Raw genomic sequence first — 21,132 nt, forward strand, 5'->3', positions numbered from 1 at the left:
TTGACGATTTATGGTTACTAAGCTTTGTAGGAAGTTTATTAATTAAGAGCATTATTTTTGGAAGCATTCTCACTTGACAGCTTTTTTCCCCAAGTATCTTAAATTTTTGCACAGCACTGTAAACATATATATATAATCTTACCGAAAACTCAGGTCTTTAGCCTAGCACTCAGTCCAAACATCTAGACTCCCCCAGTCTTTAAGGTCAGCTGTCTGTATGGTCCATTCCATGAACCCTTAAGTGTCTGCAGCCCACTGTCATTCGTTTGTCCAGTTATGTTGTCAGGGCAGGTTTGGACCCTTCAGCGCTGTCTATTATAAATTTCCCATTCTCTGCCCAGGGTTAGACCGCCCGCCAGCTCAGACCTGGCATGAAACTGGCCTCAGTCCACTTGCCTCAGATTTTTGACAGTTCAAATAACGAAGTTCCAATGAAAGTTTAAGACTGAGGTGAATGTGGCTTCCAGGGGTTTTTGAACAATGCTCTTGTGTTCTTGGGTCCTGCAGAGCATCCTTGAACACAGCTTGGGTGATTCATTCATCAGCCATGGGTACCTGGACCTGCCTTCTGGTCCTGGGGATCTCCTTGTCAACCTCATGGCCAGCAGCCACAGGTAATGCCACTAAGCAGGTGAACGGAGACTAGTTTCATGATGAGCAATCCTAGCGCTAGCATGAAGACAAGAGTTAAGAAGCCTTTCAGTCATGTTTATGGTCAGCGAGCCCTTCTACAATCTTTCTGTAAAAGTGCCTTGAACCAAGATTGGTAACTGGGTGATCAGAGTATGTGTTTCTTTAGCAGAGGAGGGCAAAGTGAGGCCCTTTGTCCTTAAAGCTTTGGAGGATGCCAAGACGATTGTGGATGAAGCCTACACGTATTCTCGGCAAAAGTAAGTCTGAAGTTAACTGGAGATCTACTGGACAGCAAGCCATGTAGCATTTTCTTCTCCTGGACAACCCAGACAAATCTTGACATCAGTACAGTGGATAAGCACAGCTCAAAAAAAATATGAGCCATTGGACACTGAATTGAATTGATGTGATCATCATTATGCTGTACAGTCAGTGTGGAGACCACTAGTCCTTCTCAGTACCTTCTGCTGTCCTCCCAGCCTCTTCCTAACAAACTCACTGCTTTCCTGAAGCTACCTGAATGTGCATCAAATATTCATCTCACATATCTCATAATACAGTTTCTCTCGTGTTTGTAAAACCCCAAAGGAGTGTGTCCCGGGTACAGAAACGCTCCTTCAGCGCTTCCGATGCCCTGCGTCTGTTGAGGCAGCCGTCCAGAGATCTGCGCTCAGCTGTAAGGGCTGCTGACTACATGGAGAATACTCTGAGACTCATCCAGGAAAGGCAGCCCCATGTACATAAACGCTCTCTGAACGCTACAGGTGAGGCTCTTTCTGTCTCTCTCTCAAACACAAATGTACACATACACACACTTTCTCAATGCAGTAGTCACAACAACCATGGGCTGTGCTGTGTTTCACAGTTTTTCATCCCCTTTAGACACACTGACCACAGATGAGTTGAAACTCATTAGCCGACTGACCGGATGTAGAGCACGTGTCCAGGTCCCAAACTGTCGAATCATTCCAGACCTCAACAAGTACCGCACAAGCACCAGTGTCTGTAACAACCTGTGAGTATTGAATACCAGATAGCCTCCGGTGTCCGTAACAAACTGAGTACTGTGTACCTCAAAGGCACTACTTTCCGAAACAACCAATAGGTACTCCTAAAGTACACTTTATTGTCCGTGTATACAGTTAACATTCCGTTTAAAGCAAATTAACTTTGGAGCAAACCAGCTGAAACTGAAATTACTATTACTATGGAATTCATCACATGAGCAGTTGTAATGTAAAGTCAGAACAACACTTTTTTTCTCTGGTTCTCCACATCAGAAACTGGACCAGTCAATGTACGCTTTTTTGAAGCAGCAGTGAGCACGTTAGCTATAACTGATAGGAGAACAGAGAAGAAAAGACAAACAGAGACTCAACATTAAGGACAGTTGTTTACCTAATAAACAGAAATGTTCGGATCACACTGATGTATCTTGTTTTGACTGATCCTCAACTGAAGGAAAAACCCCCGATGGGGAGCCTCCAATACACCACTGGCACGTTGGCTTCCTCCACGTTACGAGGATGGCATCTCACAGCCCCCTGGCTGGGATGAGTCACGCCTGTACAATGGACACCTTCTGCCTCTGGTACACCTTTTTAGCTGTAATAATGTATTTTTATTAATATCTGTATTCACGGGACTTCATGATAGGTATGTGACGCCCAGATATATTTCAAGATGGAAATAAGTTTAGCTCCATGATTCTGCTATGCAGTAGTGCTCTTCCTGCAGTTTAAAAAACATGACCATGTTCTTATCGCTTACAATGCCTGCTGTCCTGGATCTGACTTCCCTCTACTCATCTTTTCTATCTCAGGTGAGGGACGTCTCCAACCGGATCCTGAGTACTACAGATGCAGGAGTGGAGAGCGACCATGTCTATTCATACATGATCACTCTTTTTGGGCAATGGAACGACCACGACCTGACCTTCACTCCCACCTCTCCCAGCATCCGCTCCTTCAATGATGGCATAGATTGTGATTTAAGCTGTGCCCAGGCTGACCCCTGCTTCCCTATTCAGGTGAGGTAAACAAATGTAAGTTCTTTCTCTGTGAGAGAACACCTAGGAAAACTTCTTTTCTACTCCTTCTAATTATTATTGTCTAACTGCCCAGCAAACACATATCTGCAGTATGTTTTTTTTTTTTTTTTTCTTTTCTGGAAGACAGCTCTTTAACCACCGATTTCCATTGCTTTTGTCTCGTTCCTCTCAGATCCCACCAGAGGATACCCGCTTTGACAACAACTCCAAGGGCTGCATCCCTTTCTTTCGCTCAGCACCAGCCTGTGGAACAGGCACCACGGGCTATGTGTTTGGGGAAGCCAACATACGACAGCAGGTGAACGCGTTGACGGCCTTCCTGGATGCAGGACAGGTTTACGGATCAGAGGACGCGCAAGCACAATCCCTGAGGGACCTCACCAATGACTTTGGTCTGATGAGAGTCAATGATCGTTTCAATGACGACGGCAGAGAGCACCTCCCCTTCGCTAACACACTGGGCACATGCTCCACCCGGCAGAAGATCACTAACGTCAGTGGAGCGGAAGAGGTGCCCTGCTTTGTGGCCGGTAAGTGTTGGCTACAAGGGCTTTCGTTAAAACCTCAAAGAGCAGACGCTGTGTACACAGGTTACTATGCTGAAAATAAAGTTACAAAAATCTGTTTATGCTGCTTTAATCAAGCATAGACATTCTCTTCATCACTACATATGGTGTTCTAGCACCGTGACCTATGAGGAACCATGTTGTGTTTCAGGTGATACTCGAGTGATTGAGAACATTGCCCTCTCATCAATCCATACTCTGTTCCTGCGCGAACACAATCGTTTGGCCCGAGCCCTGCGGCAGCTCAACCCACACTGGAGTAGTGAGACTCTCTATCAGGAGGCTCGCAAGATTGTTGGTGGCTACCTTCAGGTAACAGCAGCAATAGGCGACAGATTTGAAAACTTCTCACCATACAAAGCCCACACCATTCAATCCCTGCACCTTCTTTTTTAGGTCATCGTGTTCCAGGACTACCTGAAGCACATTGTGGGTCCTGATGCCATGACCCGCTTTCTCCCCGCCTACCCTGGGTATGATGAGAATGTGGACCCCAGCATCGCCAATGTGTTTGCTACTGCGGCCTACCGCTTCGCCCACCTGACCCTCCAGCCTCTGGTCTTCCGACTCAACGAGAGCTACCAGGAGCACCCTGAGTTTCCAAGTGTGCCGCTGCACAAAGCCTTCTTTGCTCCCTGGAGGTTGATCTTCGAAGGTGTGCAGGCTTTCTGTTCACCACCTGCTCTGTATCCAGTAAGCTTAGAAATACACATTCACACACTCTTGCCTTTGACTTCCAGGTGGAGTGGACCCTTTACTCCGAGGGCTGTTGGGACGGCCAGCTAAGCTGGCCACCCAGGACCACATGTTGGTTGATGCAGTGCGAGAGAGGCTTTTTCAATTCACCTCAAGACTGGCACTGGACTTGGGTTCCCTGAACATGCAACGTGGACGAGACCATGGGTTACCTGGTGAGAAGTTTATGCTGAAGTCCCAGCTTGTGTACACACACAGTATTTCTAAACCCTGTATCTCCTCGAGCACCATTTCTAATTTCATTACACTTCTTCTCCTCCTCAGCCTACAGTGCCTGGCGTAAGTTTTGTGGTCTGTCACAGCCACAGAATGAGTTAGAGTTGGCCGAAGTGTTGAACAACACAAACTTGGCCAAGAAACTCATCGAGCTCTATGGCACACCAGATAATATTGATGTGTGGCTGGGGGGGGTCTCCGAACCCTTTGTCCCCGGTGGACGTGTGGGACCCCTGTTCTCCTGTCTCATTGCCATGCAGTTCCAGAAAATTCGTCAAGGAGACAGGTGAGATATTTGAATGTGTGTGAGAGAGACAAATAGCTATTAAACTCGGAGGAATATACACCAGATGAAGAGTTATATAAACTTACACAACTGATTGGACAGCTCATGTGACCTCTCACCCCAATAGGCTGTGGTGGGAGAAGGATGGCGTCTTCACCAGTCGGCAGCGCGATTCCTTAGCTTCCGTCTCCCTGAGTCGTATCATTTGTGACAACACTGGCATCACCGATGTGCCAAAGGACCCCTTCGTGTTTCAGGCCCGGGGGTCTAGCTACACTAGCTGCAATGACATCCCTGTTTTTGACCTCACTCCATGGAATGACACCGGTGAGCAGCACACACACACACACTATTCATGTTTAAGGAATGATGTACTTCAGCTCCTTCCTTGGTGCTGACATTATTATGAAAAACTGGCCACTGAGTGGCATGTTCTGTGTCTCTACAGAGCAGCAGTTCATTTGAAGCCTTTACTTCTTTCACTGGAGTAGAGTGGTACATTCCCAACGTCTAGTGTACAGGACTGAATTATTAACTTCCAAGTCTTGCACTGGGATTGGTAAAAAAATAAATAAATATCCTTGTGCACAGGTTCCTCCTGCCCTATTGTCTCAACTGTATCTCCCAGCTCTGCTGTACCCCAGACATCCTTGCCACTGACACCCATCGCTGGCCCACCAGGACCCCCTGGTCCACCCGGACCTCCAGGTCCTTCTGGTCCACATGGTCTTCGAGGTCCTGCTGGCCAACAGGGAGCCACTGGTCCCTCTGGACCTCAGGGACCTTCTGGCCCACCAGGACCCCCAGGTCCCTCTATCCACACAGAGCAATCAGCCTTTTCCATGCGCCTGGGTTCCAGTAACCCGCAACCCAAACAACCCATTGTCTTCCACGAAACCATCTACAATGGGCAAAACCATTATAACAGTCAGACAGGGGTTTTCACATGTGCTATTGCTGGTGTCTACAAGTTTGAATACGACTGCAGCCTGACCCAAGGCAAAGGAGATATCATCCTGCAACAAAATGGGCAAGTGATACGAAAGACCCCCATCTCACAACAGTCAGCGCTTCTAACAGCTTCTGGAAGCACCTTGGTGCAGCTCAAACGTGGAGATAAGGTGTGGCTAGAGACCAACGCCAAAGGCCTCAAGTTCACCAAAGACAGTTACTTCAGTGGCCACCTGCTCTTTACTGTTTAGGCTCATATTTGCACTGAATAAGATCATATTTACCAAATGTAATTAAATAACTAGTTCTGCGATTAATTACAACCAGTACTACTGTGAAGGTATAAACACCTAGATAACAGATGTTTTCCAGTGTATTCCTTATGATTACTACGTGGCTGCACTTTTTTGCTACTAACAATATTTTAATGATTGTTTGGTGATAGCAGTCTGTACAGGCATATGTTTTCATTTTCATGTGCTTTAATATATTTGTATTTTTATTGCTTGGGTAATAAATGTCTAATAAACTATAGAAAATTCAGTCTGGCTGAATTCCTTTTTGGGGGGTGTGGTGGCGCAGTGGGTTGAACTGGGTCCTGCTCTCCGTTGGGTCTGTGGTTTGAGTCTTGCCTGGAGTGCTTTGCAGCAGACTGGCATCCTGTCCTGGGTGTGTCCCCTTCCGCCCTGTGTTGCCAGGTTAGGCTCTTGCTCCCTGCGACCCTGTATGGGACGAGTGAATGAGTTGCTTTTTGCCTTGAGAGGGAATCATTATACTCTGATGTATCTCATACCCGATAGGATAGGGATAATACTTTTTTCATCCCTGTAGGGAAATTCACACACAGCAGTTCAACATGTTAGCACACAGGCAGCTGGTAGCATAGTGGTTACAGCTGCTCCCTTTTGGACCAGAAATTCCACCTCCAACTATAGTACTCTTGAGAAGGTACTTAACCTAAGTTGCTCCAGTAAAGATACACAACTGTATAAAAGGGCAAATAATTGTAATACAACAATATTGCAAGCAGCTGTGGAAAAACATGTGAGATAAAAAATAACCTGTTTCAATAAGTCATTTTGAAATTTTGAACATGCTGATAGGAAATGAAAAGGACAGATTTTTGGACATATCCAGGTAAGCCCTGAGGTAAGGCTTCTTATTTCAGCAAACAACCTTCAGCTGCAGCTTGTTGTGAAACTACTGTTATCACATATTTTCCGAGGTACATTTTTAATCCACTAACTAGTGACAGAAGAAGACCAGCTTGCAAATGAATAAACCATGCTTCTGTGACGTTGTGACGTATCGAAACCATAGCTACCAAATGCCACCTTCTGGATGGAATATTTCCTGCAGTGACACACATGCAGGTAACAGAAAATTACAGTAGCACTTGTTCTAGAGTGCCACCCTCTGGAGAAAGACAATTACAAGGGCCCTTTGGTTAGAGAATACAGCTTCTATCTGATGAAAAGAAAAAGTGCTAATGTATCCACAAGAACAAAAATTTGTATTGTTTAAACTATGTCAAAGCTGACCACTGAAGAAGGAAGAAATGAACTGTTAGGGATTTTGCGGACAACAGAGAAAATGGATAGCTCTTAGTCCAAACCAGGCCAAAACTCTCCCTGAAAGCAAAATGAGACCGAAAACACTGAGACTGATGGAAAAAAAAGGATAAACAGGTATACGGGGCAGTGACAACAGTGACCAGCTTTCCAAATGGGAGGGTGGCACAAAAGAAGTCTCTTGGGTTTGCCATAACACATGAGAGTGAGCTTCAATCTGAGAAAAGATTTTGCAGACAGAGGAGACCAAATCAGAGCTGTTGTGGCAAAATACAATTCAATATATGTAGTGCAGACCTAACACTGCCTATGCCTGAAGAAACACCTTCCACACAGTGAAGTACGGTGGTGGAAGTATCATGTTGTGGTGCTGCTTTCCATCAGCTGGGATTGGATATCCTGTTTAAACAGAAAAAAAAAAGTAAATTACAGGAAAGTACTGCAAGAGAACCCACCTGCTAAAAAAATGAAGTTGACCTTTCAACAGGACAATGATCTCAAACATAAAGCAAAAGCAACAGTAGAATGTCTCCTCAAGAATAAAGATGTGAATGTCTTAGAGTACCCAGTCAAAGTTTTGTTCTCATTCTGTGATGCTTTACAGTTGTGATGCTTTACATTTTGCACAGTGCACTTCTAATCTCACTCTCCATCTGGGTTCATTTTACTTTTCACCCGCGTCTGTCCAGACGCTATACTAAACATGAAGTAGTGCCCCCCCCATGGAGCTACTAGAAACTGGCTCAGGAGTCAGGGTGAAAGGAACATACTCTTTATTGAATGAGTACATGTATTCTGACAGCAGTCTTAACAAAGATGCTTCAGACAGCATAAATGTTACCGAACATTGGAGAATCCCCCTGGGTTACTCCCAGCCCCCTACCGCACCCCATGGTTAAGGGGCCACCCCTAGAACCCCCCAGAATTCCCCTCTTGATAAATAGATAAATAGAATGGCATAAATAGAATGACAACCAATCAGAACACACACAACCATGTACATACACACACACACACACATTTTCTGAACCGCTCGTCCCATACGGGGTCACGGGTAACCGGAGCCTAACCATGTACATACATGAACACTAATATCAACTATTTACATGAAGCTGTTACAACTCCCCTCAGTGCTGTTACAATAATTAGTCCTAATAAAAGCTCTAATTTTGACTAATTGGTCCTGAGACCATTCTTCAGAAGTGGCAATCAAAGTTTCATAAACTGCAGTCTTTTTAAAGAGCAGTTGTTTCCTACTTGCCACTTCCAAATGTACTCCTTTTTTGCACAGTGTCTTGTTCTGGAGTCATGAACACTGACTTGACTTGACTTGAACTGAGGTAAGAAACAACTGTAATTCCTGTATGGAGTTTGTATGTTCTCCCCGTGTCTGCGTGGGTTTCCTCCGGGTTCTCCGGTTTCCTCCCACAATACAAAGACATGCTGTTCAGGTTCCCCCATAGTGTGTGAATGACACAGAGAGAGTGTGTTTCATTGATGTATGGATGAGTGATCCATTGTGAGTAGTGTATCTACTAGTGTAAGTCACCTTGGTGAATAAAGTGTGTGAGCTAGTAACACTGCATAGTATCCAGTGTAAGTCGCTTTGGAGAAAAGCGTCTGCTAAGTGAAAAAATGTAAAACGTAAATGTAAATGTAATTCTTTGGATTTTGATCTGGGGTTCTTACTGAGCTCATTAATGATTGAACACCTTGCTCATGGAGCGATTTTGCCACGAAGGCCACTCCTAGGTAGATTGATCACTATTCCAAACTTTCTCTATTTCATATGCTAAGTATGGTTCTCTCTATGCTTTGCCTGATATTCAGCGCTTAAGACTAATAGGCTTCAGCAAGTTTTCTCTGGAGCTCTTCAGAAATTTCCTTTGACTCTGGTATGACAAGACAAGAGAAGAGATGCTTTATTGTCATTTCAACCATATACAGCTGGAACAGTACACAGTGAAATGACACAACGTTGCTCCAGGAGCACGGTGCTACATAAAACAACACAGTTACATACACAGACTACATAAAGTGCATGCGTGCAAGACTTGTGCAAACAGCGCTAGATATAAACAGCGGCAAGAGGGTAAAGAGTTTGTGTGAGGGGTGCGTGAGGTCGTCTGCAATGCTGGTGGCTTTGCGGATGCAGCGGGCAGTGTAAATGATGTGACATTTCAGAATCTCTGTAGCATTCAACCTTACTACCACATTTTACACAATACAACTCACCTGGTTGTGGCATATGTATTCAAACATGGGAATATCTTTAACCATTGTGTTGCATCTTGGAAGGGTTTTGATTCTATGACATATTATTGCTTGAACTCCTTACCCCACCTCCACAAAGACAAAGGCATCAAAGGAGGAATCAAGGGAGGAAACAAATGTTTTGCCCTGTTTTTCCAGTCTTTGCACATGGTATTATTATTGTTTCTTACCTAGATCAATTTGCAGAACATCGATCTTATCAGTCTGCTGACATGCAGTACACAATGGATCACTGGACAACCTGCAATTTTGTGGGTTTGCAGAGGTTTGTTTTCTCTGGCAACTGATATTCTTCCCCATGTACTTTGCTTTATTGGCTTTTGTTTATTGAGTTTGACCTGTATCATAGTAATATGGCCCTTGGTGATACTTCACTACAGTTATTTCTGATCAGTTCTGAGCAGTTTTTGATACACATGAAAATTTGACAATTACAGTTGATTTATCACTGTGCTTTCGATGACTGCACCACATAAAAACACAGTGAAAACAACAGAACAGATTTTATTTCTTTTTAATGTCATCCACTAATTTTCAAGCCACTTATCCCAGTGACAGTTGTGGTGCGAACAGGTCAAGCAGGACAAACCTTACTTTGCTTTCTACAACAATAGTCTCAATTCTTCCGAAGTGGTCCCCTAATGTTCCCAAACTGTCATGAATATATGATATATTATTTGATATAAGAGGGGGGTGCGGTGGCGCAGTGGGTTGAACCACAGTCCTGCTCTCCGGTGGGTCTGGGGTTCGAGTCCCGCTTGGGGTGCCTTGCGACGGACTGGCGTCCCGTCCTGGGTGTGTCCCCTCCCCCTCCGGCCTTGCGCCCTGTGTTACCGGGTAGGCTCTGGTTCCCCATGACCCCGTATGGGACAAGCAGTTCTGACAATGTGTATTTGATATAATTTTCCCAGTTTTAGCAAAATGTCTGTAAACATTAACTGGCTACTCTCGATCTGAAGGAACACAGACCCTAGATGTCCGTGCTGATCATTATACTTTCTCATGTACTGAATCTTACACTCATTTTCACATCTTCTATCAGCCATCTTGTTCTTTTGGACTCTCCCCAAATCTTGTGACCATACTTGAGGATGGGGGTGTACAACAAATTGCAAATCTTGCTTATGTATTCTGCTCCTGCTTCACCACCATGGTTCTGTACACTCTTTGCATTACTGCAGATTCTCCCCTGCTATCACTAATGAGAATGGCCATGAGCTGCTTAAACACTTCTGTAGGACATAGCTGATCCTTAAATCAAAAGAAAAAGATACATTACCACTAGGAGAACATCATCTTAAATTTGGAGATATAAACCTTCATCTGAAGTAGGTCACACTCAGCTGTGAACCACTCTGGTGCAGCTCATAATTACTTTCTGATGAGGCTAACAGGACCACAATCATATGCAGACCACATGGATGAAACTCTGGTACCAACAGCCTGTGAACTCTCCAAACCTCTACAGGACCTATAGATTCTATCCATTAATTCCACAGAGATATAGGCAAGATTTACCACGGGCTGTCTTTTTACGTCTTTAAACCCTTGTGAGATTAATGACAATTTTCTTACTTTTGAATGAAATGGATTATGAATCATTTCTACTTGTTACACTGTCAAATGAGACCAAATTGTCATATATCTTTAACTGAACATAATTGCTGCATCTGGAGAAAGAGAGCTGTCAGAAGAATCAAAAGGGTGGATGCAGAAGTCACTCCACGTGATAGAAGCTGAGAAGGAACAGTTCCTTCAGATGCTTCACTCTTCCTTGTCAATCACGAACACTGAGGTCAAACTGTAGTTTACAGGTTACAGTGCGCTTATTAATACTTGTACTTCTAAGCAGCATGGTCATGAATATTATGTGCTGATCTGAACTCTATACAGAACCATCATCTAACTTTGCTTATGGGATCCAGTCTGACCTCACATATTAACTACCACAAACTAAAAATGTGCTATGTGAAATGCAGTTCAGTTGGCTAAATGATTCATTCCTTCAGTTCTGAGAGTTGTTCATGTTAAAATTTTGCTACATCCCCCACCCCCTAAACCTTACCCTGCTGGTTTCATGGCATGTAATAATAGCTGAGAGACATCAGAAAACCTGCTCCACAGTAAAAGAATACTAATTTTAAATGAAAGATTACTCAACTGTCATGAGTAAACAAAGTGAAAAATGATATACTACATTTAAGCAGTAAGGAACAAGGAAAAAGCTTTTGGTTTCTATTGGTGCCTCAACAGGAAAGTGTTATTCTATACTCTCTGCCTCAAAGCAAATAAATATGGTAGCTTTCTGGATGTGCTGCAGAACTCCTCAACTTTCCACAAGGATTCAAGGTGCTCATTGCTGCAGGTAAGAGTTTTACTTTACTCACCATCTGTCCACAGCTCTATGAGCACCTCAGAGTCAGGTTCTTGTTCTGCTCTCAACACGTATGCATGTTAATGTGACAGCTCCTCCACATCAGTCTGTTTGGTAGTTCCTTCCACAAGTGGTTCAAGAGTAAATGTTCATAATTTTGACTTCAGTGTGATGGAATGAGCTCCCCGTGTCTCTCAAAACTGCTAAGTCTTCTCCAGCATTCAAGAAAGCTCTCAAAATCCATCACTTTCAGACCGTCTTATCTTCTGATCTCCAAATAGCTGCATAAATTTCAATGCAAATTTTTATTTACATTTTATTTGTTTAGCTAATCACCCCAGCTTCTCAATTCCTTCAAAGTTCAACAATGCAAGTCTCCATTACTTCACATGTTGGTTCTTTCCCATCCAGTAGGTGACAGCTGCTGTAAAAGCTTCTTAAATGTATTTTGTACCAGTGCCACACAGGACCTGGGTTGTGCAGTTGGACATAGGTGTGAATCCAGCTCAGTCTCTGTTGAGCATGTTAACCCCATGTTTCAGTAGGTTTCCTCCACATGCTCTGGATTCCAGAGTCAACTTTCACACTATATTAATCTGTTGACTCAGTGTTATACTTTCAGTTAAATCCAATGGCAACCAGTCCAAGTGTTATAGTTTCTGTGTAACTAATCCTAATACTGTCCAGCATAAACAAAAACCATTAATGAACCATGAACCATTTATTGTTGACCACTACTGACAAACTCAACTGACAATGGAAACTGAGTTAGTATGTGAAATCCATCACTCCCCTTGTGGATTAAAAATGTATACGTTTCCAGTGTTAAGAGGTTCTTTAACCAGTTTAATTACTGTTGCATCACTGTGTTTTAAATTTTATGTTCCTTGCTAATCTAGTATCGGATCATTAACAGCTGTGTGATTTAAAATGTTCGCAATATTGAATCTTCTTCAGAATCAACCAGTGCCTATGGAACTAGTATGAAATGGGAAAGTTTGAAACATGGTATACAAACAAGCTATAGATCTGTGTTCAGTTAGAAACAAAGGAAAGTGCTGTTTCTGTAAAATATTAAAAGCATTATTAAAGAAAAAAGGAATGAAGATCTATTCAGCATTTAGCCTTTTTACAGCCGTTTGCTCAGTTTTTGAAGATACATGAAATAAATAAAGAGAGGAAATACAAAAAGCTGGGTCATATTGTATAAATATGAATTTTGTGACCCTAGCAGACAAAGGCAAAACTGAATTTCTTTGGAGGTAGTCAAAGTGGAATTAAAAGCTTTGTCATTTTGTATCATTTTACTCTTTTCTAATCATGTCTTCATTTGATAACTTCTAATCCTTAATCGTAGTTGTGAAATTCACAAGGACAGCAAATTGTATGCTTCAACAGGGGCTATGTTAGACCAATAACACAGGTAAAGAGTCAGAACAATTCTTAAACACTCACACTGAAGACATGTGACAGTTAGGGCTGTTTAGAGTTAGAGTTAGAGTTAGTCAATGTGGTAACATAACAGTTTTTGTATTTGGCCAAATATTTCAGGATCTTGTATGTAAATTATGGTAACATAGTGAATTGAACACAGTATTAACAAAAGACAAAAAACAAAAATGCTTACCAAGCTGTACTATAAAAGGTATCAGCAGGATAACTGTCTGGTAGTGACCTATGGTCACAAATAAGGACATAATCTCTGTGTAATAACCTAAAGCAGTATGCAATATAATGCAAGCATTTTATTTCCAAATTTTCTCCCATATGCTAAGAAATAATGATTTTTTGGCATCTCTGGAAGCTTCTCAAGGAATTGTCTGTAGAGAAATGACTGTGGTCATTAATATTTGGTGACTTCAATGACATCCCGCACATAAAATCAAGAACAAGAGAGAAAAATGGAATGCAGTCCAAGAGGTTCTCAGTTTGGACAATAGCTCAAAACCAAGGGTGGAACTCACTTATCAAAGCAACTGAATAACAAAGTTCAATTCATACAGTTTAAGACTGAGGCAAACAAAAATCAGAGTATGTTAACAGCACACTTTTCTGTTTCTTATGTTGAAAAGTGTTTTTACTCTGTGATGTTTGCACAGGGCATCCTCAGAAACGCCATGAACACGTGTACATGCCTCCTGGTCCTGGGGATCTACCTGTCCATCTTCTTTCCTGCAGCTACAGGTAAACACCCTTACAGGGACACATGTCAATGAAAAAAAAAATACTAATAAATGTTCCGGTTAGGGAGATTGGAAAGAGTTCTATGGGCAGCACAGTGGCACAGCAAGTAGCACTGCTCTCTTACAGCACCTGGGTGGTGCGACAGAATGTGGGTTTGATCCCTACTCAGTCTATGTGGAGTGTGCATGTTCTCCCTGTGTCTGTGTTGGTTTCCTCCAGGTGCTCCAGTTTCCTCCCACAGCCCAAAGACATGCTGTTCAGGTTCCCCCATAGTGTGCGAGTGTCACAAAGAGAGTGTGTTCCACTGATGTATGGATGAGTGACCCTTTCTAAGTAGTATATGTAGCAGTGTAAGTCACCTTGGTGAATAAGGTGTGTGGGCTAATAACACATCTGTTGTAAGTCACTTTGGAGAAAAGTGTCTGCTAAGTGAATAAATGTAAATGTAAGGCTTTGGAGCCATATCTACATCTGGTTTATTAAAGATCTTTGAACTCATCTTCCATTTCTCTGTGCTTTGTGTTTAAAAGTGCCATAATTTTATGTGTTCAGATATTTTTAAACTAAATGGAAGATCAGCCTGCTCAACGATATATGTAAAACTCATAAGAATGTGTATCTTTATTTCCTTTTGCTTTATTAATTTAGGGATAATATTTTGTTGTTGTGGTTTCCCTCTATGAAAGCAACATATGAAAGATTCAAAAAAGTGCCTTACACAGTGTTGCTGCATTTTGGACTGCAGTGTGTGGAACATGATGGGGGAGATAAAAAGAGTCTGGAACTACCAGCTGCCTGAGTAGAATGTGTCAATCGAGAAACTGTCCGAGCACAGTGTGTGTTTCTGCAGCAGAAGATGGCAAAATGAGGCCTTTCGTGCTCAAAGCCCTGGAGGATGCCAAGACAGCTGTGGATGAAGCCTACATGTATTCCTGGAAAGAGTAAGTGTGGAGACCGTTGAAAACCACCAAGGATGTCTGTACAAATTAGTCTCAGCTGGGGTGTGGAACACATCCTGTGACCAATACAGTCCATTTCTTAATAGGTCAACTGCCTTGTCCAGCTACTGCCCAGTCAATTGGTGCAATAATTATTCTACTTAAGAGCAATCTATGGAACATCTTTGCTCTACTGGACAACCCAGAGAACTGTGGTCATCAGCACTGTGGATAAGAAAAATACTCTGTTTGTGTCTGTTTGTAAAACCCCAAAGGAGTGTGTCCCGGGTGAAGAAAGGCTCCTTCAGCGCTTCCGATGCCCTGCGTCTGTTGAGGCAGCCGTCCAGAGATCTGCGCTCAGCTGTGAGGGCTGCTGACTACATGGAGAATACTCTGAGACTCATCCAGGAAAGGCAGCCCCATGTACATAAACGCTCTCTGAACGCTACAGGTGAGGCTCTGTCCGTCTCTCTCTCTCAAACACAAATGTACACATACACACACTTTCTCAATGCAGTAGTCACAACAACCATGGGCTGTGCTGTGTTTCACAGTTTTTCATCCCCTTTAGACACACTGACCACAGATGAGTTGAAACTCATTAGCCGACTGACCGGATGTAGAGCACGTGTCCAGGTCCCAAACTGTCGAATCATTCCAGACCTCAACAAGTACCGCACAAGCACCAGTGTCTGTAACAACCTGTGAGTATTGAATACCAGATACCCTCCGGTGTCCGTAACAAACTGAGTACTGTGTACCTCAAAGGCACTACTTTCTGAAACAACCAATGGGTACTCCTAAAGTACACTTTATTGTCCATGTATACAGGCAACATTCCATTTAAAGCAAATTAACTTTGGAGCAAACCAGCTGAAACTGAAATTACTATGGAATTCATCACATGAGCAGTTGTAATGTAAAGTCAGAACAACACTTTTTTTCTCTGGTTCTCCACATCAGAAACTGGACCAGTCAATGTATGCTTTTTTGAAGCAGCAGTGAGCACGTTAGCTATAACTGATAGGAGAACAGAAAAGAAAAGACAAACAGAGACTCAACATTAAGGACAGTTGTTTACCTAATAAACAGAAATGTTCGGATCACACTGATGTATCTCGTTTTGACTGATCCTCAACTGAAGGAAAAACCCCCGATGGGGAGCCTCCAACACACCACTGGCACGTTGGCTTCCTCCACGTTACGAGGATGGCATCTCACAGCCCCCTGGCTGGGATGAGTCACGCCTGTACAATGGACACCTTCTGCCTCTGGTACACTTTTTAGCTGTAATAATGTATTTTTATTAATATCTGTATTCACGGGACCTCATGATAGGTATGTGACGCCCAGATATATTTCAAGATGGAAATAAGTTTAGCTCCATGATTCTGCTATGCAGTAGTGCTCTTCCTGCAGTTTAAAAAACATGACCATGTTCTTATTGCTTACAATGCCTGCTGTCCTGGATCTGACTTCCCTCTACTCATCTTTTCTATCTCAGGTGAGGGACGTCTCCAACCGGATCCTGAGTACTACAGATGCAGGAGTGGAGAGCGACCATGTCTATTCATACATGATCACTCTTTTCGGGCAATGGAACGACCACGACCTGACCTTCACTCCCACCTCTCCCAGCATCCGCTCCTTCAATGATGGCATAGATTGTGATTTAAGCTGTGACCAGGCTGACCCCTGCTTCCCTATTCAGGTGAGGTAAACAAATGTAAGTTCTTTCTCTGTGAGAGAACACCTAGGAAAACTTCTTTTCTACTCCTTCTAATTATTATTGTCTAACTGCCCAGCAAACACATATCTGCAGTATGTTTTTTTTTTTTTTTTTCTTTTCTGGAAGACAGCTCTTTAACCACCGATTTCCATTGCTTTTGTCTCGTTCCTCTCAGATCCCACCAGAGGATACCCGCTTTGACAACAACTCCAAGGGCTGCATCCCTTTCTTTCGCTCAGCACCAGCCTGTGGAACAGGCACCACGGGCTATGTGTTTGGGGAAGCCAACATACGACAGCAGGTGAACGCGTTGACGGCCTTCCTGGATGCAGGACAGGTTTACGGATCAGAGGACGCGCAAGCACAATCCCTGAGGGACCTCACCAATGACTTTGGTCTGATGAGAGTCAATGATCGTTTCAATGACAACGGCAGAGAGCACCTCCCCTTCGCTAACACACTGGGCACATGCTCCACCCGGCAGAAGATCACTAACGTCAGTGGAGTGGAAGAGGTGCCCTGCTTTGTGGCCGGTAAGTGTTGGCTACAGGGCTTTCGTTAAAACCTCAAAGAGCAGACGCTGTGTACACAGGTTACTATGCTGAAAATAAAGTTACAAAAATCTGTTTATGCTGCTTTAATCAAGCATAGACATTCTCTTCATCACTACATATGGTGTTCTAGCACCATGACCTATGAGGAACCATGTTGTGTTTCAGGTGATACTCGAGTGATTGAGAACATTGCCCTCTCATCAATCCATACTCTGTTCCTGCGCGAACACAATCGTTTGGCCCGAGCCCTGCGGCAGCTCAACCCACACTGGAGTAGTGAGACTCTCTATCAGGAGGCTCGCAAGATTGTTGGTGGCTACCTTCAGGTAACAGCAGCAATAGGCGACAGATTTGAAAACTTCTCACCATACAAAGCCCACACCATTCAATCCCTGCACCTTCTTTTTTAGGTCATCGTGTTCCAGGACTACCTGAAGCACATTGTGGGTCCTGATGCCATGACCCGCTTTCTCCCCGCCTACCCTGGGTATGATGAGAATGTGGACCCCAGCATCGCCAATGTGTTTGCTACTGCGGCCTACCGCTTCGCCCACCTGACCCTCCAGCCTCTGGTCTTCCGACTCAACGAGAGCTACCAGGAGCACCCTGAGTTTCCAAGTGTGCCGCTGCACAAAGCCTTCTTTGCTCCCTGGAGGTTGATCTTCGAAGGTGTGCAGGCTTTCTGTTCACCACCTGCTCTGTATCCAGTAAGCTTAGAAATACACATTCACACACTCTTGCCTTTGACTTCCAGGTGGAGTGGACCCTTTACTCCGAGGGCTGTTGGGACGGCCAGCTAAGCTGGCCACCCAGGACCACATGTTGGTTGATGCAGTGCGAGAGAGGCTTTTTCAGTTCACCTCAAGACTGGCACTGGACTTGGGTTCCCTGAACATGCAACGTGGACGAGACCATGGGTTACCTGGTGAGAAGTTTATGCTGAAGTCCCAGCTTGTGTACACACACAGTATTTCTAAACCCTGTATCTCCTCGAGCACCATTTCTAATTTCATTACACTTCTTCTCCTCCTCAGCCTACAGTGCCTGGCGTAAGTTTTGTGGTCTGTCACAGCCACAGAATGAGTTAGAGTTGGCCGAAGTGTTGAACAACACAAACTTGGCCAAGAAACTCATCGAGCTCTATGGCACACCAGATAATATTGATGTGTGGCTGGGGGGGGTCTCCGAACCCTTTGTCCCCGGTGGACGTGTGGGACCCCTGTTCTCCTGTCTCATTGCCATGCAGTTCCAGAAAATTCGTCAAGGAGACAGGTGAGATATTTGAATGTGTGTGAGAGAGACAAATAGCTATTAAACTCTGAGGAACCTACACCAGATGAAGAGTTATATAAACTTACACAACTGATTGGACAGCTCATGTGACCTCTCACCCCAATAGGCTGTGGTGGGAGAAGGATGGCGTCTTCACCAGTCGGCAGCGCGATTCCTTAGCTTCCGTCTCCCTGAGTCGTATCATTTGTGACAACACTGGCATCACTGATGTGCCAAAGGACCCCTTCGTGTTTCAGGCCCGGGGGTCTAGCTACACTAGCTGCAATGACATCCCTGTTTTTGACCTCACTCCATGGAATGACACCGGTGAGCAGCACACACACACACACACACTATTCATGTTTAAGGAATGATGTACTTCAGCTCCTTCCTTGGTGCTGACATTATTATGAAAAACTGGCCACTGAGTGGCATGTTCTGTGTCTCTACAGAGCAGCAGTTCATTTGAAGCGTTTACTTCTTTCACTGGAGTAGAATGGTACATTCCCAACGTCTAGTGTACAGGACTGAATTATTAACTTCCAAGTCTTGCACTGGGATTGGTAAAAAAATAAATAAATATCCTTGTGCACAGGTTCCTCCTGCCCTATTGCCTCAACTGTATCTCCCAGCTCTGCTGTACCCCAGATATCCTTGCCACTGACACCCATCGCTGGCCCACCAGGACCCCCTGGTCCACCCGGACCTCCAGGTCCTTCTGGTCCACGTGGTCTTCGAGGTCCTGCTGGCCAACAGGGAGCCACTGGTCCCTCTGGACCTCAGGGACCTTCTGGCCCACCAGGACCCCCAGGTCCCTCTATCCACACAGAGCAATCAGCCTTTTCCATGCGCCTGGGTTCCAGTAACCCGCAACCCAAACAACCCATTGTCTTCCACGAAACCATCTACAATGGGCAAAACCATTATAACAGTCAGACAGGGGTTTTCACATGTGCTATTGCTGGTGTCTACAAGTTTGAATACGACTGCAGCCTGACCCAAGGCAAAGGAGATATCATCCTGCAACAAAATGGGCAAGTGATACGAAAGACCCCCATCTCACAACAGTCAGCGCTTCTAACAGCTTCTGGAAGCACCTTGGTGCAGCTCAAACGTGGAGATAAGGTGTGGCTAGAGACCAACGCCAAAGGCTTCAAGTTCACCAAAGACAGTTACTTCAGTGGCCACCTGCTCTTTACTGTTTAGGCTCATATTTGCACTGAATAAGATCATATTTACCAAATGTAATTAAATAACTTGTTCTGCGATTAATTACAACCAGTACTACTGTGAAGGTATAAACACCTAGATAACAGATGTTTTCCAGTGTATTCCTTATGATTACTACGTGGCTGCACTTTTTGCTACTAACAATATTTTAATGATTGTTTGGTGATAGCAGTCTGTACAGGCATATGTTTTCATGTGCTTTAATTTATTTGTATTTTTATTGCTTGGGTAACAAATGTCTAATAAACTATTGAAAATTCAGTCTGGCTGAATTCCTTTTTGGGGGGTGTGGTGGCGCAGTGGGTTGAACTGGGTCCTGCTCTCCGTTGGGTCTGTGGTTCGAGTCTTGCCTGGGGTGCTTTGCAGCAGACTGGCATCCTGTCCTGGGTGTGTCCCCTTCCGCCCTGTGTTGCCAGGTTAGGCTCTTGCTCCCTGCGACCCTGTATGGGACGAGTTGAATGAGTTGCTTTTTGCCTTGAGAGGGAATCATTATACTCTGATGTATCTCATACCCGATAGGATAGGGATAATACTTTTTTCATCCCCGTAGGGAAATTCACACACAGCAGTTCAACATGGAAGTGATATGTTAGCACACAGGCAGCTGGTAGCATAGTGGTTACAGCTGCTCCCTTTTGGACCAGAAGTTCCACCTCCAACTATAGTACTCTTGAGAAGGTACTTAACCTAAGTTGCTCCAGTAAAGATACACAATTGTATAAAAGGGTAAATAATTGTAATACAACAATATTGTAAGCAGCTGTGGAAAAACATGTCAGATAAAAAATAACCTGTTTCACACACACACACACACACACACACATTTTCAGAACCGCTTGTCCCATATGGGGTCACGGGGAACCGGAGCCTACCCGGTAACACAGGGCGTAAGGCCGGAGGGGGAGGGGACACACCCAGGACGGGACGCCAGTCCGTCGCAAGGCACCCCAAGCGGGACTCGAACCCCAGACCCACTGGAGAGCAGGACTGCGGTCCAACCCACTGCGCCACCGCACCCCCACCTGTTTCAATAAGTCATTTTGAAATTTTGAACATGCTGATAGGAAATGAAAAGGACAGATTTTTGGACATATCCAGGTAAGCCCTGAGGTAAGGCTTCTTATTTCAGCAAACAACCTTCAGCTGCAGCTTGTTGTGAAACTACTGTTATCACATATTTTCCGAGGTACATTTTTAATCCACTAACTAGTGACAGAAGAAGACCAGCTTGCAAATGAATAAACCATGCTTCTGTGACGTTGTGACGTATCGAAACCATAGCTACCAAATGCCACCTTCTGGATGGAATATTTCCTGCAGTGACACACATGCAGGTAACAGAAAATTACAGTAGCACTTGTTCTAGAGTGCCACCCTCTGGAGAAAGACAATTACAAGGGCCCTTTGGTTAGAGAATACAGCTTCTACCTGATGAAAAGAAAAAGTGCTAATGTATCCACAAGAACAAAAATTTGTATTGTTTAAACTATGTCAAAGCTGACCACTGAAGAAGGAAGAAATGAACTGTTAGGGATTTTGCGGACAACA

General features: G+C 44.1%; 1 protein-coding gene across 1 annotated transcript; it reads left to right on the forward strand.

The window, feature by feature from the left end:
- The first annotated feature begins 1,321 nt into the window (after window positions 1–1,321).
- On the forward strand, window positions 1,322–19,654 carry LOC114910690 (uncharacterized). The gene is made up of 26 exons (XM_029252817.1): window positions 1,322–1,397; window positions 1,516–1,648; window positions 2,095–2,224; window positions 2,456–2,662; window positions 2,856–3,213; window positions 3,401–3,561; window positions 3,646–3,904; window positions 3,990–4,160; window positions 4,270–4,507; window positions 4,635–4,834; window positions 5,099–5,703; window positions 6,562–6,595; window positions 11,589–11,668; window positions 13,777–13,861; window positions 14,712–14,802; window positions 15,075–15,250; window positions 15,371–15,503; window positions 15,944–16,073; window positions 16,304–16,510; window positions 16,704–17,061; window positions 17,248–17,408; window positions 17,493–17,751; window positions 17,837–18,007; window positions 18,117–18,354; window positions 18,482–18,681; window positions 18,950–19,654. The coding sequence occupies exons 1-26, from the start codon at window positions 1,328–1,330 to the stop codon at window positions 19,558–19,560; spliced, it is 5,466 nt and encodes a 1,821-aa protein (XP_029108650.1). The 5' UTR covers window positions 1,322–1,327; the 3' UTR covers window positions 19,561–19,654.
- The last annotated feature ends 1,478 nt before the right edge of the window (window positions 19,655–21,132 follow it).

Source organism: Scleropages formosus, chromosome 6 (genome assembly GCF_900964775.1).
Source record: "Scleropages formosus chromosome 6, fSclFor1.1, whole genome shotgun sequence".
In the NCBI taxonomy this organism is placed as follows: Eukaryota; Metazoa; Chordata; class Actinopteri; order Osteoglossiformes; family Osteoglossidae; genus Scleropages; species Scleropages formosus.

Bases quoted from the DNA above. Each gene is read 5' to 3' on its own strand.
- LOC114910690 (XM_029252817.1), top strand. From the start codon at position 1,328: ATGGAGAATACTCTGAGACTCATCCAGGAAAGGCAGCCCCATGTACAT. The intron at 3,214-3,400 runs GTAAGTGTTGGC...GTTGTGTTTCAG, and splicing joins GGTGCCCTGCTTTGTGGCCG to GTGATACTCGAGTGATTGAG. The intron at 4,161-4,269 runs GTGAGAAGTTTA...TCTCCTCCTCAG, and splicing joins ACGAGACCATGGGTTACCTG to CCTACAGTGCCTGGCGTAAG.